At 48.0% G+C, this 16,473-nt stretch overlaps 1 protein-coding gene across 2 annotated transcripts; it reads left to right on the top strand.

The window, feature by feature from the left end:
* Positions 1-9,501: 9,501 nt before the first annotated feature.
* agtr1b (angiotensin II receptor, type 1b) lies at positions 9,502-16,253 on the top strand. 2 transcript variants are annotated; one of them, XM_076050455.1, is made up of 2 exons: positions 9,502-9,742; positions 14,300-16,253. In XM_076050455.1, the coding sequence occupies exon 2, from the start codon at positions 14,462-14,464 to the stop codon at positions 15,554-15,556; it is 1,095 nt and encodes a 364-aa protein (XP_075906570.1). In that variant the 5' UTR covers positions 9,502-9,742; positions 14,300-14,461; the 3' UTR covers positions 15,557-16,253. The 2 variants fall into 2 exon arrangements, with proteins under 2 accessions (XP_075906570.1, XP_075906571.1); XM_076050456.1 differs by lacking the exon at positions 9,502-9,742 and adding an exon at positions 14,078-14,197.
* Positions 16,254-16,473: the final 220 nt, after the last annotated feature.

The raw sequence follows: 16,473 nt of genomic DNA, 5'->3' as shown, positions 1-16,473 counted from the left end.
TTGCGGGGTTGTACTTCATTCTGTTTTAGTTCTACGGGAGTGTCAAACTTTTTTTCATTTTTTTTTTCATTTTTTTTTACAATGTTCTACACTTCAACGTCATTTCTGATGGTACTTGAATTTTGCATTAGCTGAGTCTCGCGCTCTCAAGCTCGAGGGTAGATCTCGCTCGCCAGACCTTATAAGGAAACCTTTCCACTGCGTGCGTGTTGCCTTGTTACACGCAGGTATATCTTGTGACAACACTGATTGCTGCCTTTGGCTGCAGTGATTACTGTAACACGGGGGGTCCTCGCTGTTATTAGTTCCACCTGTGCTTCGCATGGTCTTCAAAAAAAAAAACACAAAGCGAGCGCATTTTATCCACTGCAGTGAGGAAACACCCACTCCCCCAAGTGCATTTGATGGAAAACTCATTGCAACATTCCTGTCAAGATTATCTCTCTTCCTTAGCAAACCCTGCTCTATGATATTCAGGTTTTGTAAAAAAAAAAAAAAAAAGCAGAGGAGAAAAATGCCTTTTAATTCAAGTGGAAGTCCATCTACACATGAGGATGGAAACTATGCATTATCGCTGTCACAGGGGCTTGGCAGTGTGTACGAGCCAGAGAGACATTCTGCTCCTGATTTCCACCAAGTCCACCTCATCCAGATGGGGCCCCTCGCCACACTCAGGTCCTGGGTGGAATTTTGAAACCCCCCACAAAAATAGAACTCAGGCGTTCTAGTGTCACGTATCACAATGTGATTCTTATGAAGGAAATTCCCCCAACAGATGGCGACATTGTATATGCACATAAAAACCGTCAAACATTCAACATTTCTATAGCTAGCATCATCACCTGACTTTCCTTTTAATCTCGCTTTTTAAAAAAAAAAAGTGATGTAAATTTATTAAAACGGTGAAATAGGACGAGCGCTTTGATTTAATTGTGCGTGTTATGAATAGGGACCAGTATCGTGAGCGCCCCAAGTGGTCGAGACCTGCGACACTATTGGCCCTGTGTCATCTCCTGACGACACAGGGCCAATTGATTCCCCTTTGCAACTGTATTTTAGATATCAAATCATGGATGGCAGAGAATTTCCTACAGCTCAACCAGGACAAAAGGGAGGTTTTAGTTATTGGTCCTGAAGGCCGGAGAGAGAAACTTTTACCAAAACTAAGGGATTTTAAGCCCTCGCAATATGTAAAGAATCTGGGCGTTGTTTTTGATTCTGAGCTCACCTTTGTTCCACATATACAAAATATTACGAAGATTACCATCTAAAGAATATAGCCAGAGTCCGCCCGTTCCTCTCTCAGGCCAACACGGAGGTGCTAATGCATGCTTTTATTTCCTGTAGTCTACAAATACTACAAAACTCAGCCGCACGTGTGCTGACTAGGACCAGAGGACGGGAACACATTACACCGGTTTTTAAAGTCGCTGCATTGGCTCCCCGTCCGCTTCAGGATTGATTTTAAGGTTCTCTTTTTAGTTTTTAAATGTCTTAATGGTCTTGGCCCATCTTATCTATCTGACCTGCTTTTATCACATCAACCCTCGCGGAACCTGAGGTCTTTCTGGCACTGGCCTGTTAACTGTTCCACGAGTCAAAACAAAAACCCACGGTGAGGCTGCATCAGGGACGTGCAGTCAGGGGAGGCAGTGCCTCACCTTGCCACCAGGGGGGTGAAAGGCACAAAACTCAGTGCCTCAGCTGTCACGATGAAAATAACACAAGTATTTATATTTGTCCTCTGGTCTATGCTTTCAATGCAATTTTGCTGTGGTCCCTATGTATTTTGGTTTAGTTTTCAAAATCGCTGAAATTCTGTTTTTCCTGTTCTCATAACAACGGAGAGACGAGAAGTGAGGCAGTGACAGGTGGAGCCTCCTCGCTGATTGCGCAATCCCCCACAAACTGTATTGAGCGCGTGCCAATGGCGCGTGCTCGCTGCCGCAGCCACAAGTAAAAGGCATGCCTTGAGGCAGTCAGTACCGCTGCCTCAAAGAAGGGGGGCGATAGTGAGCCTAGAGCTCATCACCTGGACCGGTAAACCTTTACAAAAGAAAAACGTGTGCGAACGTCTGGATTTCATTTACAAGTAAAGGTAATGTTGATGTTCGTGTACGTGTATAAGTGACTAGTCCGCACTTCGTATACACACATCAGGTTTAATGAGCAGGAGCTAGTGACCACACTGTTGATACATGCAAGAACCAGGAGTACCCAAAAGGCTAAAGGCTAACGTGCGACACTCAAAACAGGTGCGTCCGAAACTACGGTGTTCGACGATGTCCGTAAAGAACGGCAGGCTCGTCTACAGGTAAGCTACACTATCCTGCATCATACAGTGGTGTGTTTAAAATATCTTTCAGTTTAAGTAAAAAATGGGATAACACCCAGTATTGAAGCTGTTCTATTAGCATCATATTGTCTGTTTGTAAATCTGACTTTTGAGTCGGTGCCTCCCCAACTCCACACCTCACTGCACGTCACTGGGCTGCATTCAGCCATTCCGGGCCTACTCGGTGGAACAGCCTGCCAGAGAGCCTCAGGGCCGCAGAGACTGTTGATATTTTTAAGAGGAGGCTCAAGACTTACCTTTTTAATCTGGCGTTTAACTGACTTCTTTTACTCTTACATCTCTTACTCCACTAATTCTATGCCTTTTTATTTATTTATTTTTTTACTATTTTTTTTATGCCTTTTATTACCTTTAATGATTTTTATACTTTTATAATGGTTGCCCAATTTTTATTTTATTTTATTTTATTTATTTCTTATGATGATTATTCTCTCTTTTATACTTTTAGTGCCCGTGTTTCCTCACGGGGGGGCCCTCCACGCTGGGAGTTATGCCTGGTCTGCCCATAGGGACGCTGCAGACCATGGTGTGTGGACGGCCAGACCAGAAGAATTGCTTGACAGGATTCATTTATTCTTTCTTAGTATGTTGCATTTGGGCAAGTTTCATATATTGCAAGTTGTAATCTCGACTCTGCAATTTGACCGCTAGATGGCTGTGCTTTTCCCAGCACTTTTCAACATATGAAATTCAGCGAATCATTACGTCTATGTTGAGGTGGATTTTTTTTCCCCAAAAAAATTATACAGTAGAAATGGACATGTGAGGTATCATTGTAAAGCATGGGAGCTCTACTTTAATAATCAGTTGATATATTTCACGGGAAATCATTTTTGGCCTTTTAGGGGGGACTACCGTGATGTCAATGGCAAAGTTGTCAACTTTTTTAACCCCCCAAAAGAGGCCAAAAATGATTTCCCGTGAAATATGTCAGCTGATTGTGAGGGGTCAAAAGTCAACTTTGTCCTCCAGATGTGGGGCCACTTGCTTTGTCATCAGGATCCCTCAAGAAGCCCCTACACCACATTTGGGGCTTCTAGCATGTGAGGAACCCCCTAAACCCTAACCCTAATTTCAGCCTCAACGCTAATCCTAATGCCAGACAAGTCTTTCGCACCCCTCGTGGTATGTTTCTTTCTGATCTGTTTGTTCTCTTTCTTTTTTTTTCAGGCTAGTATCCATGCCGTAGTAGGGTCCTGAGGTCGGCTGCAGGATCTCCTGTCCCTTCTGGAGCCACTGAAGAGATTTGAATGGTGAGAGATCAGTCACTCACTGAATTCACTGCTAATGTTTTCATGTTGCATTTGTACCTCACTGAGCTGGAATCAGATTTTTCATGATTGTAGTTTAATTATGATTCTTAGTGATCTTAAGTCTGGACCAGTGAGCTTTTGGTTATGGGTTGTAGAGAGCTCTTCCTGCTTCCTGCTTGGTTTGGACTTAAGTTGTGCAGATATTCTTGTCTAATAATAAAGGACTCTATGACTCAAGTGATCGTTTCAGCGTATGTATTTTCTCTGCTAGGACAGTGTTTTGATACAAGTCAACAGTATGAAACGAAATCATTCTAAGCCCTATTAAAATGTCTTGCAAAAATACAAAACAAAAACATGGGTCAGTACAAAAAGTAAAATATATTTACTAGGCTGGATTAGCCGGTGAACTGCTGCTAAAGAGTGAAGCCTTCACAACGGTAAGAGTTTAAATTGTGCTTGGTTTCGTAAAGTTTGCCGTTTAGAGGGGCCAGCTGTTCATCCAAACGTATGTGAAACTGATCTGAACCTGTATTTTTTGCACCCAAGTGCTAAAAGTAGAGACTAGGGAGGCTTGTCCACAAAAGCCACACCCACGTTTATGCAAATTTGGGCCACATTGCATGCCACGCCCACTTTAATGTAAATGTATGCTAATTTATGCAAATTTCCGTCCATTTTACACACCATCATGGTAAAAGGGGGTGTGTTCATTGTGCCTGTGGTAATTATGCACGTTTATATAAATATGGTAGGCGTGGCCTAAATTTGGGATGCCCCCCCAAAAAAAAATGTGGAGATCCAGACTGGACATGTCCTTGTGTCCCAGGTTGTCACGCTCTCAAGTCTGTGTTTCATCTGCTCTAGTCCTGGATTCGAACCAGGTTCAGGCTGTACCTCAGGCTCGTCCGCAGGTTCATATTAGCGGCCTAACCTGTTACGCCACCCGAGCACACAGGAGGGGTACTTCTCGGTGCGCCTTTGTCCTTGTCCTGGTAGACATAAAAAAAACTGTCCTGTGAAAAGGAAACGTGCTGGTGCATTCGTATTCCTTTTTTGGACTTTGGCTGTAAAATAAATTTTGCTTGCTGCAGGATTTGAACCAGCAATCTTTGCATTGCTAGCCCAGCTCTTAACCTCTAAGCTAACTGTCCTGTGGTATGGAAACTTCTCTTGGCGCATTTATCTTTCTTTTTTTGGCCTTTGGCAGTAAAATAAATTTTGCTTGCTGCAGGTTTTGAACCAGCAATCTTTGCATTGCCAACCCAGCTCATAACCTCTGAGCTAACTGTCCTGTGGTAAGGAAACTTCTCCTGGTACATTTATCTTTCTTTTTTTGTCCATTGGACGATTTCTTTTAAGTTTGGTCCAGTGACGTAAAAATTGTTTTCTTTCTTGTGTTTTGTTGTGTTGAACATAGTTTTGTGGGAAAAGTCAACAATGACTTTGGTAAGATTTGAACCAGCTATCCTTGCATTTGGACCCTATGTCTTCAACCTCTGAGCTATTTTGCAGGTGTTAGGCCTGGTTCACCTGGTGTCTTGATGCTTCTCGTTGGACCACTGCACTTAAAAATGAACCCGTGCCTGTGGAAAGATTTGAATCGCCAACTTCAGGGTTCAGATTCTGTTTCTTAACCTCTGAGCTATCTGTCATGAGCTTGGCTCAAGTGCCCTGGCGCCTTTATCCTAAAACAGAAATAAGTTGTCAGGGTGAAAAGTCCTTTAATAAAAGAAATGTATTCATCAAACACCTTGAAGTCAAATTAGTCCTGCAGCACAGCATGCACTGCAGATCAATAACAGGGGTGTCTGCAGGCAATACAGGCAAGTGCTCAGAAGTGATCAATAAAGATAAGGCAGAGACATTGGTCACTCAAACGGGGCATTGTTCTTTAAATGCTGTGTGCCAAACTGCCTGGCTTGGAGCAAATCAAAAGGGGGGTCCAGAAGAAGCCAACCAGAGGGGTTAAGTCTCAACCACAACCCCGCCCTGCAAACAATCGAGAGCCAATCAGACAAGAGTTCATCCTATATTAACTCTGTCTGGTGCCAGGATCTTCACTCTCAATCGGGAGGTCACCTGGAGGCTTTCCTTCGGGGTTCACCCGGGACTGCTCCTCTGACCAAACAACGGAGAATCCATGTGGATGATTGCTTGTTTTTTTCTCAGTATTAAACCTTCTAGATAGAGCTCAGTGCTTTTGTTCGGCTCCTTCTTGAACAAACCAACAGGCCCCACACACTTACTTTGTGATTCCGAGTCCTTCTCTTATACCGAGCTAGTCATCATGTACTTGAAATGCTTCTCCTGGTGCCTTTACCCCTCTTTTGTCCTCTGGACTTCAATAAGCAAAGTAAATAAATATCTGCCTGTCATGAGATTCAAACCCCTGACCGGAGCGGACCGGCCTACACTGTGTTTCACAACCGGTGAGTCTCATGCGTCTCCAGAACAGGGATTTCCTCACCCTTGTGCTTCGTAAACAAAAGTGATTTCCATTAACACAAACCTATGGCATAAATCGGGCGCTTGCCATTTAAAAAGCGGTCAGCCATTTATAGTCAGGGCTGAGTCTTTGGACTTCTCACAGTATTGTCTTTCCTCAGCAGATGGCGACGTAGTGGTTTGGCATTTTGCTGCCCGTGACGTTTTGGCGCTAAGAGTCCGTTGTTTCCCGCACAGCTCCGGGCTACCAGTAATTACCTCGCTCACCCATTTCACTCTATTGCACCTTGGGCTCTAACACGCGCTAATCTCGTCACAGTGATTCGATTGGCCGCTGACATCGCCCACTATCGCACCTCTGTGGTGCGAGCGATGCAGACGAGGCCGTGTCCCCTCTCTGGCCTCATTCACCCAGAAATGATGAATCACCCCGTGAGATGATAAATGACCAAAGGCCTTTGGTTTAACCGCTCATACATTAGATTAGATTTTAAACTAAAAGTGGACAGAAACCAAAGCTCGGAGCAGCTGCAATTATGTTCTGCCGTAAAAGGCGACTGCGTCACCGATTTTCGGGACACGGCGATTTGTGTTTACAACATGGTTGTAGACTGCAACCTAAAATAAACGCCACCCACTGGCGCTGAAAACGGAACGGTCCCACAGTAAAACTTAGCCCCTGACGAATCTCCATTTTTAAAAACCCTGCACATCTGTTTCTGCTCGGGGCTCGAGGGGTGTAAATCGTAGAGCAGCAATTGTAGTGCAGGGGTGTTGCAACAACGTCAACATCCTGCCCCCCACCCCTAGCAACCCCCGCTGAGAATTATTTGTTTGGTGGATTTACAGATTTCGAGCCCCGATGCATAACTCGCTTCCTGGAGGGGGGGGGGGCTCGCTTGGCCGCATTTAGAGCCGCTCACTATTTTTGCATCCGCCAGGCCACGACAGCGCCGGTGACTCGATCCGGCACGGCCGCTCAACCGCCGTCACAGGATACACGGCGAGATGATAGCGCTCACCTAATGGACGATTCTTATCGCTCGCAGTAATTGAAGACATAATGGAGCCTGATCATTACTATCCCCACCGACCCCCAACCTACCCCTCCCACCCCCTGCTGTGTTTTGCCACATGAATCCACTTAACTCGGCTTATATATTTGATGTCTTCAGAATGTATCTACAGTGTAGAAAGTAGTAACGATAAAGAAGAAACAGGTGTGTCCAAACTTTTAAATGGTAGTGTACGTTTGGGTGGGGAGAAAAAAAAAAGTTCTAAAGGCTCTTTGCACACAGTGACCTCCGAGTGAGAATGTGCGAGCCACAAGAAAGGCAGTAGTGAACGCAGTCGCTCTCAGATGACCCTGCGCGGCACACATGAGCGAGCAAAAGCCACCAAACAGGACGTGCACTCGGTCCAAAGCGTTTGTTTTTCCTTTCTTCGCCTTGTTTGCCCTCCGCTCGGCCGACGCTTTCATCGCCCTTTCGACGGCTGCGGACACTGAAACCAAGGAGGGTAGGATTTTTTTTTTCTTTTTGGTTGGGGTTGGAGGGGTGACAGCAACTCGGCCTCATCCATCACTATCCATCTCTGTGACGGTTGAGATAACCGCCTTGGACCCAGGTTGAGAGGTGAGCATGTGACCCAGTTTCTCAGCACCTGTCAGGAGGAGACAAAGAGAAGAGACACACAACTTTCAGGTCCGGGTGTGTCAGGAAGAAGAGGAAGAAGAAGAAGAAGAAGAAGAAGAAGAAGAAGAAGAAGAAGAAGAAGAAGTCTGCACTTACTGTTGAGAAACACACTAAACCATTCGTTCCCATGTGTTTCCATCGTAAACAACAATGATCTCACCTGATAGAGGATACGCTCGAAAGTCAGTCTCATCCGCAGTGTTGTCGTCAAGTCACTGCACCAACTGAGACCAGGATACTATCAAGATGAGAGTATGGAGATCGACACAAGACCAGGACATTTGGGGCTCGAGACCAAGACAAGACCAGGAATGTAGACATCAGAGAAAAATCACAACGAAACAGAACAAATGACCATGATCTTTTTTTTTTATTTAAGTTTGTTTCTCCATCAATGGAACAGCAACATCTCTTTCCAGCAAAGTATCTTTCAATACTTTTCTTTCACATTTTGCTGCTTTATCAGCTTTTTTGAACCATTTCAAAAAACAACTTCACCAGAGAGTCACCCTGGGTGTCACCAACAAAGCAAGACGAGGCTGCGGCTGGATTCTTTTCTGTGATTATCGCGTCAGCGCAGTGTTGGCTGAGTCACCACCGAGTCTCTTGATCAAATCCCGAGTCCATTCAGTCCGAGACCGGGACAAGATCGAGTAAAAATGCCTCGGATTCCGGGACGAGACCGAGACTCTTGAGAAGCGGTCTCGAGACCGAGACCGATATCGAGTGCTACAACACGACTCGTCAGGGTCGCACAACTGCAGAGTGCGCGTCGCATTTTCAGCGTATCTTTTATTGCGCGCGACGACGTCCTTCCTGTGTTGCCCGTCGCATTCTTCTTATTCCACTTCAGGAAGGGCCCCCGGTCGCACTCAAGGGGCCCCCGTTCACACAAAGCAGTGCTCGGCCTTGAGCGCGGCCACCAACGCAACACAATTCACAGGCGGGCAAACGCTCACACAATGCAGACCCCTGGAGGGAGAAAAAAACAACAGCAAAAAAGAAAACCAGAGTTTGACAGATGAGTGACGGGGGAAAATAAGAAACGTTCTTAGAAAGCCCGGGCCAGGGGGGCCCCCCGTCGCCCGACCCCCCCCACCCATTCTGAAAGCCCCTTAATACAACCTCAACTGCCAAGGGCGAAGTCGCTGAGGCTATTAATACAGAGTGACGACAGCTCCAATCACAGTCGCAGCGCCGGACAGAGGGGGACAAGTCCAGGAATGGGGAGATGATGGGCTGGTGGGGTCGGCTGGGTGAGTGCCTGTGATATTAAAGAATGGACGCAGTGTGCAAGCGCATGTGTGTGTGCGTGTGTGTGCGGAGTGCACTCAAAAGATTGCGCAACAGGTGCAACTGTGGGTCAGAAGCAGCGCTGATAGAAAAGAAAGAGGCCAAGAAGTGACTTAAAAATATAGATAGAAATATACACATATAAAATTGTGTGTGTGTGTGTGTGTGTGTGCGTGTGTGTTGAGGGGGGAAGAGGAGGAGGAGGAGGAGGAAGAGGAGACGGCCTGTTGTGTAAGATCTCTGTGAGAGTGCATGTCGCTGTGTTTGTGTGTCTGTGTGTGTGTGTGTGTGTGTGTGTGTGTGTGTGTGTGTGTGTGTGTGTGTGTGTGTGTGCGCGTGCGTGCGTGCTCCCATGAGGGAGTTGGGCGATCGCAACCATGTAGCTTTCATCCGTCACTGCACGTCCGTGGGTACGTAGGGGAGCGAGAGAGAGAGAGAGAGAGTAGTGGGTGTGTGAGTGTCTGTGTGTGTGTGTGTGAGGGAGAGAGAGAGAGAGAGAGAGAGAGAGAGAGAGGCAAGGATTCCTGCTCGTCCCGCTCCACCAGTCGACTTAAATCAGAGGCAGTCACTGGACCCCAGAGGTGGTCTCTCTCTCTCTGTCTCACGCTCTCTTTCTTTCTCTCTCCGTCCGTCCGTCCGTCCGTCCGTCCGTCCGGCTCTGGCGGAAGCATCAACAGCCTCCCGCTTCCTCGCAACAGGTAGGAGCTGCGTCTCCTCTTACTTTTGTTCTCGCAGCGCCGCTCTGCCAAGCAAGGCGATGAGAGCGAGCGTGTTTGACTTTGAGGCTTCGCCTCCGGTCGGCTCCGCTTCCGTCCACCTGCTTGCGTCTACCTGGGAGACACACCGGCGCTCAGGTTCAGCTCAGCAAATGTTTACTTCAAATACACATCTTTAACTTTTTTTTGTTGGGGGGTGCGGGGGGGGTACTCCTCGTTGCGCCTGAGATTTTGTTAAGAAAGAAAAACTGAACTGTGGACGCTGTGACTGTGCAGAATCTGGAATGTTTTGCTCACCATGCAGGAGATGGCAGGAATTTGGCTGCCAGGTTTACATTGTCTTGCGATCCCCCAGATCCCTTTCCTGATAAACAGGAGATCCGAGCTGGCCTGGAAAATTAAAAAAAAAAAGAAAGAAAATTCAAACAAACTCCAGAGGAAAGACGAGAAGGAAACAGTGGAGTCGGACAGAATGGGTTGAATACAGCCAGCGTCTGTTACTTGCAGGAGGAGGAATAAAACCTGCGTGAGTGTGTGGAGGGAAAGTTTGTCGTGGCAGGGACGGCCGCTGCTCAGCATCAAACTCTCACCGCTGAGAGCGTCTCTGGGAGCGAGATCTGTCCATATACAAAACGATGATCAACCCCAAGAGAGTTGAAGAGCGCGCAAAGTCGTTTTTGTGTGGCTCCTGATGCCGACGTTTGCCATTAGTCCATCTTCTGAGGACTAAGGAGAGACGCCTAAAGCTAAACTCTGCCTTTGCACAGATAGAAATGGAAACTATCTATAATCAAAGAGCACAACACATCCAGCCTCGCCTTCAGACAGGAGCTCAGGACATGTAGGAGGCAAAAAAAAAAATCAGCTGTTCAATTGATTCAGTAAGCAGCCGTTTCTTATTGCCGCACTGAATTGCATCACAGGGGCTCCGACACTCTGGCCGTCATTATTATCATTGTGATTATCATCGTTATTGAGGAGTTTCCTCAAGTTGTGCCCTTGGTCAAGTCTCCTCCTTCAAAACTCTTGAGCTAAAGCGACACCCGCGTGAGGCCCCGAGCGGAGGAGGAAGCGTGTCTGCCGAGGGGGCTGCGCTCATCAGCCGCCTTTTAAGTGTCGCCACTGACAAGCAACGAGGGCGAGGAATTCGGATTTTTTTTTTTTTTGCACTAAATGTTCCACTGGAGCAAAATCACGCGTTTAACTGGTGAAAAATCTGTCGTAAACTGCAGATTTAGCCCTCTGTTTGCAACCTACAGAGAAGATTTTGGGTTTCTGTCGCAGCAAACAAAAAACAGGATTAGAAAACGCATGGCTTCAATTTCATTTCCACACCTGCCACTGGGTGCCGATGGGCATCAGAGAGAAATTGAGTTTGAAGGTCCAATATTCAATACATTTCCCAAACTTATGTTTTAATTTTTCATTGTTAGCTCCAGTCAAGCAGCTTAACATGTTGAATTTTCCCCATGCATCCCGCCTAAAAAAAAAACTTGGCAAAAAACTCCAGAAAAGAGCAGATTTAGCCCTCTGTTTGCAGCTCGTGGTGGAAAAAAACGCACCGTTCCCGCTTTAATTTCATTGCGCCTCTCATGTTTCCAAAACACGCAGCTGCAATGCGACACAATGCAAGAGTGAGAAGTTGGCCCTCATCTCGGATCGGCTTCCTGTTGTTGCGAAAGCGACAGGAAGCTGATCTGAGACGAGGCCGGAACGTGGTGAAGACGATGATGATGATGATGATGATGATGATGCCGTGTGTGTGCGTGCGTGTGTGTGTGTGTGTGTGTGTTCCCGGGCGAGATTAACCTGCCGCCGTAATGGGGCCGATATAAATCATTAACTCCATCAAGCGCACATCTCGGGCGTCTCTGCTCGCCAGCCGCCAGATGGTGGTGCTCCAGTGAGGAGCCACTCACCGGGGGCCGCGCTCCGGCCTCGGATACTTGCGTTGATGGGAACAGCCCCTCCACTTCCAACTCCAACCTCCTCCGCGAACCGCCGAACTTTGATCGATTTAATCCGCAAGCAAATTCCCATGATCCCCATCAAGAGGCTGCGCGCCACCATTCCCAAAATAGCAATTTTTTATTTATTTTTTCTCTGAGTGGATGTCGCTACTGCGTTGCCCTTGAGGAGTCAGCCAAAGTGCTGCTTTGAGAGAGAGAGAGAGAGAGAGAGAGAGAGAGAAAGAGAGAAGAAAAAATGTCCCCAAGCTTCCTCCTCCGTCACTGATTGTTTGGTTGATTGTGAGCGGCTTTGTGAAAAGTGGCCATTGTTGCGGGGCGGAGGTGAGAGGATGCAGCTCGCTCTTTGACCTCGCAAAGTGGCTGTTTACCTTCCTGTCTGTGGTCACCCGGGGGTTTATGGCCGTCATTCAGTAATGTGCCATCTCACCACGGCCACATATCTAAATGGCTCGCTTCCGACAGGGCTCCTGGCCGCGCCACCTCGCCTTTATGACCGGGGAGGGTGGAGGTGGGAAGCATGTGGGCGTGTGTTTAGATTCACTTCCCCGTGCAAAATGCTCCCGTAGGCCACCGGCATCTTCCTGGAAAAAACTACCAATAATGGTGAACCAGCGACGCGGTTCCATTCCCGCGCCAGCAGAAAACTGCTCTGGCCATTTGAGGGATTGGCCTTAAACGCTTTGAAATCCCCTAAAAATATATATATATATATATATATATATATATATATATATATATATATATATATATATATATAAAAAGAAACACTGTGGCTGTTGTGTCGTTACTTTGAAAATTTACCGCCGTCTCCTGCAGGCGTCATCAGCGAAGGACAACATGTGTTACAGTGAAAACACAAGCAGCTGCAACGTCATTGCAGAGCTGAACTGAACCAGGCCCGGCCGCTTCTACATAGACGTTTCATTTTGCTGTTGCCCTTGGCACCGGCGGGTCGACAATCCGCACATCTGCAGCCGAGACGGCTGATTCTCTTAAGATTGATTTATTTTATTTTACTTTCAGTTTTGTGTTTGAAGAGAACTTCATCCTCTGGAGCCGGGCAGAAAATGAAGAGATCTAAGAGTGGAGATAGACAGAGTGGAGGCTCTCAGACAGTGGTAATGCCAAGCAGACACCCCAGGAATGCAAATGCAATAAGGGATTAAAGACGCTTAAAAAAAAATGGTTTTGCGTGTACCCCCCCCCCCCCCCCCCCCGCCCCCAGGTTTCTTTGTTGACACTTCTCCTGCTGTTGTGTCTAAAAACGACACGGAAATGCAAAAACAAACTCGAGATAAAACCCAAAGTTGCACTGGACTCAAGACTGCATGAACCTGATGCAAGGCTGCCACCTTGTGGCGAGATAGGGAATTGTCATTTTCAGCTCGGCAGCTCGAGGTGAAGACTGGATCTCACTTTTTTTGGGGGGGGGGAATTAATCAACCCATTGAGTTTCTGTTATCACGTTTTAAATTATTGATTTATTTTATGATTTTAAATCTTGTTTTCTTCTGACACCTCGCTAGCTTTGATAAAACAACAAGTTTTATTTTATTTTATTTTTTTTGTAAAAGTGGGAGCCAAAATATGTTGGCAGCTCAAGTCCAAGTAAAACACTGTTTTCCTCCATCACATCATCAGCCTGGAGGCGGCCGCTAAACTATTCTAACAAACCAAAAAAAGACTCTCGGCTTATTTGCCGTTATTTTGGGTTTTCTCCCCTCCCCTCTTCTCCCACTCCACATTCTGCTTGTTCCAATGAGCCAAAAAAAAAAAAAAAGAAAAGAAAAAGTTGCCCAGAGGCAAATAAATTATCAGCCGTATGCAGGTTTGATTTTCTCACAGAGCAGAGTTTCCACGGCGCCGAATCCCTGCTGTCCTGTTTGTTTAGGTGCGCGCTGATTAGAAGTTCTCACGCTGGGCACGATGTATCCGCGCGCGCCGAGGGTTTCGAAACGTGACATGTCTTTTTACAGTGACTGGAGCCTCAACCCTCTCTCGTGCCTCGCCGCCTTCCCCCCTTTAATGGCATTGTTGTGCGAGCTTGAGTGGAGCTTCTGGCTTGTTTGGTTTGTTTTTTTTTGTTTGTTTGTTTGTTTGTTTGTTTTTCATTTATTTTTTTTTCACACCACGCCGCGCAGCCCTCATTAACGCAAAAGCACAAATGTCTTTCCTTCCGGGTGCCGACGGTCCACCCAGATGGACGAAGCGTTTAATAAAGTACAGTTTTGTTTCGGTTTTTTTCTTTTACTACTCATTATTGGGGGGGGGGGTTCAAAAGAGCGCTTTCTGGAATAGAATATCGGATAACATGCAACATCTGTTTTTCTCGCGGCCTCCTATTTTTACAGAAATGACATAAAGCGTCGTCGAAGGGCTTTAATGCGGCGGGCCGTTAATGAGCTGGTGCCGGGCGAGCACTTTCATGGGCGCTCGTGTGGATTAGCGTTTATGGGCCGTGCCAGCGGTAATGACGGCGCCTCTCCTCAAGACTCCATGTGACTTTTTCTCTTTTTTTGGTTTAATTTTTCGCCCTTTTTTTTCTTTTTGCTTCTTGTGTCTTTTATAGGATCTGCAGAGGCCCCCGTTCGCCCCCAGGGCCAGCAGACGCACCCCCGCCGACAAACCCCCTCCCGTCCTCCTGTTGTAAAGTCCTGGGACTTAATTTAGTTAATTGAAGATAAAAAAAAAAAAAAAAGAAGGACTAAAAGCAGGGGCGGGGGAGGGGGAAATGAAGAGCGTGATGGCGGCGGCCGACGGGATCAACCTGACGTGCGGCATGTCCGGCAGCCACGAGTTCGTCTTCACGCTGGTGCCCATCGTCTACGGCTGCAACTTCGTGCTGGGCGTGGTGGGCAACGGCCTGGTGGTGGCCGTCATCTACTGCCACATGAAGCTGCGCACGGTGGCCAACATCTTCGTGCTCAACCTGGCCGCCTCCGACCTCACCTTCCTCATCACGCTGCCCATGTGGGCCACCTTCACCGCCACGGGCTACCACTGGCCCTTCGGCGGCTTCCTGTGCAAGGCCAGCGCCGGCCTGGCCACCTTCAACATGTACACCAGCATCTTCTTCCTGACGGCGCTCAGCATCGACCGCTACCTGGCCATCGTGCACCCCATGCGCTCGCGGCGCCTGCGCACCGTGCGCTACGCCGCCGTCACCTGCGTGGTGGTGTGGCTGGTGGCGCTGGTGCTCAGCGTGCCCACCGCCCTCAACCGCGACGTGCACACCATCCACAACCTGACCGTGTGCGGCATGCTGCACCTCAACGAGAACGCGGCCAGCCTGCGCCTCCTGCTGGCCATGGGCCTGATGAAGAGCCTGCTGGGCTTCCTGCTGCCCTTCGTCATCATCATCAGCTGCTACTTCCTGATCGGGCGGGCGCTGCTGCGCGCCAAGCGCATCCAGAAGAGCTCGCGCACCCGCGACGACGAGGTGCTGCGCATGCTGTGCGCCGCCGTGCTGGCCTTCTTCCTGTGCTGGGCGCCGCACCAGTTCTTCCACCTGATGCAGATGGCCACGCAGAGCAAGAAGAAGAACTGCAAGCTGCAGGACGTCATCGACACGGCCGTGCCCTTCACCGTCTGCATCGCCTACTTCAACAGCTGCGTCAACCCCATCGTGTACGGCTTCGTCGGCCGCAACTTCCGCCGGAACCTGCTGCGCCTGCTGTGCTGCGCGCCGGGGCCGGGGCCCGGCCGGGGGCGGGGCCGGGGCCCGCACGCCAGCATCAGCTCCAAGATGAGCGCGCTGTCCTTCCGCGCCTCCGAGGCGCTGAGCCTCACGACCAAGAGCATGACCTCCACCGCTGAGGTGAAGTGAGGGGTCGGAAAAAAAGGGGACGCGAGTTGAACTGCACCACCACCACCCCCACCCCCCGTCGCTCTGTTGCGTTTTCGGAGGTCAGGGGGGTGGGGGGGGCAAGCAACGGGAAAGAAAGCCTCTAAACACCCCAACTGTATTACCAAGCACTGGAACATGCAGAGCAGAAGCACTCACTACCCACCCTGTACAAGCCCGGGAGACCCTCACCTGACTCAGTGTGCAATGCCCCCCCCACCACCTCCCTGCAGAACAATCATTCGCCAGAATATCCTTCATCTCGTCTTGTGACAAAAAAAAAAAATGTGGTGGCGTGTAAATATTCCCCCCCAGAGACTCGTCGTGTAAAAAAATAAAAAGGGGTTTCGCCCTTACCTGAACGTCAAAAAGTGCAAAACCTGTGCATTCTATAGGGGTTCGTGTCAGCGCGGCCCCAGGGTGGCGCACCGATAAGCAAACTGCATGCTCAGCGCACGCGCTCAACTCAGGAAAAAAAAAAAAGAAAAGAAGGAAGAAAGAAAGAAGAAGAAAAAAAAAAGAAAAGCGCGGACTGGGAGCAGCTGTTTGGATCTGTGGTGAAAGCGTGCGAGTGCGACAACAAGTGCGTGTGTTGCTCAGTCTGTCCAAATCGTCCTCCGTGGTGTTGTTATGTATGACGTTTGCAAAAAAAAAAAAAGACAAAAAAAAAAAATAATAATACTAGAATCCTGAAGTGTTGCGCCGCATCCGTCAGTAGTTCTGGCCTCTGTTGTATTTAAAGGTGTTGAAAGAGTTTCCCTACTCTGTCAGTGTACAGTTTGTGAATATACGAAATATAAATAAAGTTGCATTTAAAAAAAAAAAAAGTCCATATCGATCATTTTTTTGTTGCTGCCTCATGACATTACAGAAGCCCATCAACAACCTTCCAGCACACG

The sequence above is a fragment of the Nelusetta ayraudi genome, unplaced genomic scaffold (genome assembly GCF_046127955.1).
Source record: "Nelusetta ayraudi isolate G7.1 ecotype Tasmania unplaced genomic scaffold, CSIRO-AGI_Nayr_v1 ptg000127l, whole genome shotgun sequence".
Taxonomy (NCBI): domain Eukaryota; kingdom Metazoa; phylum Chordata; class Actinopteri; order Tetraodontiformes; family Monacanthidae; genus Nelusetta; species Nelusetta ayraudi.
Note: the sequence above shows the minus strand (reverse complement) of the source record. Positions and strands in the feature narration are given on the sequence as shown.

Coding starts and splice junctions, on each gene's coding strand:
- agtr1b (XM_076050455.1), top strand. CDS start 14,462: ATGAAGAGCGTGATGGCGGCGGCCGACGGGATCAACCTGACGTGCGGC.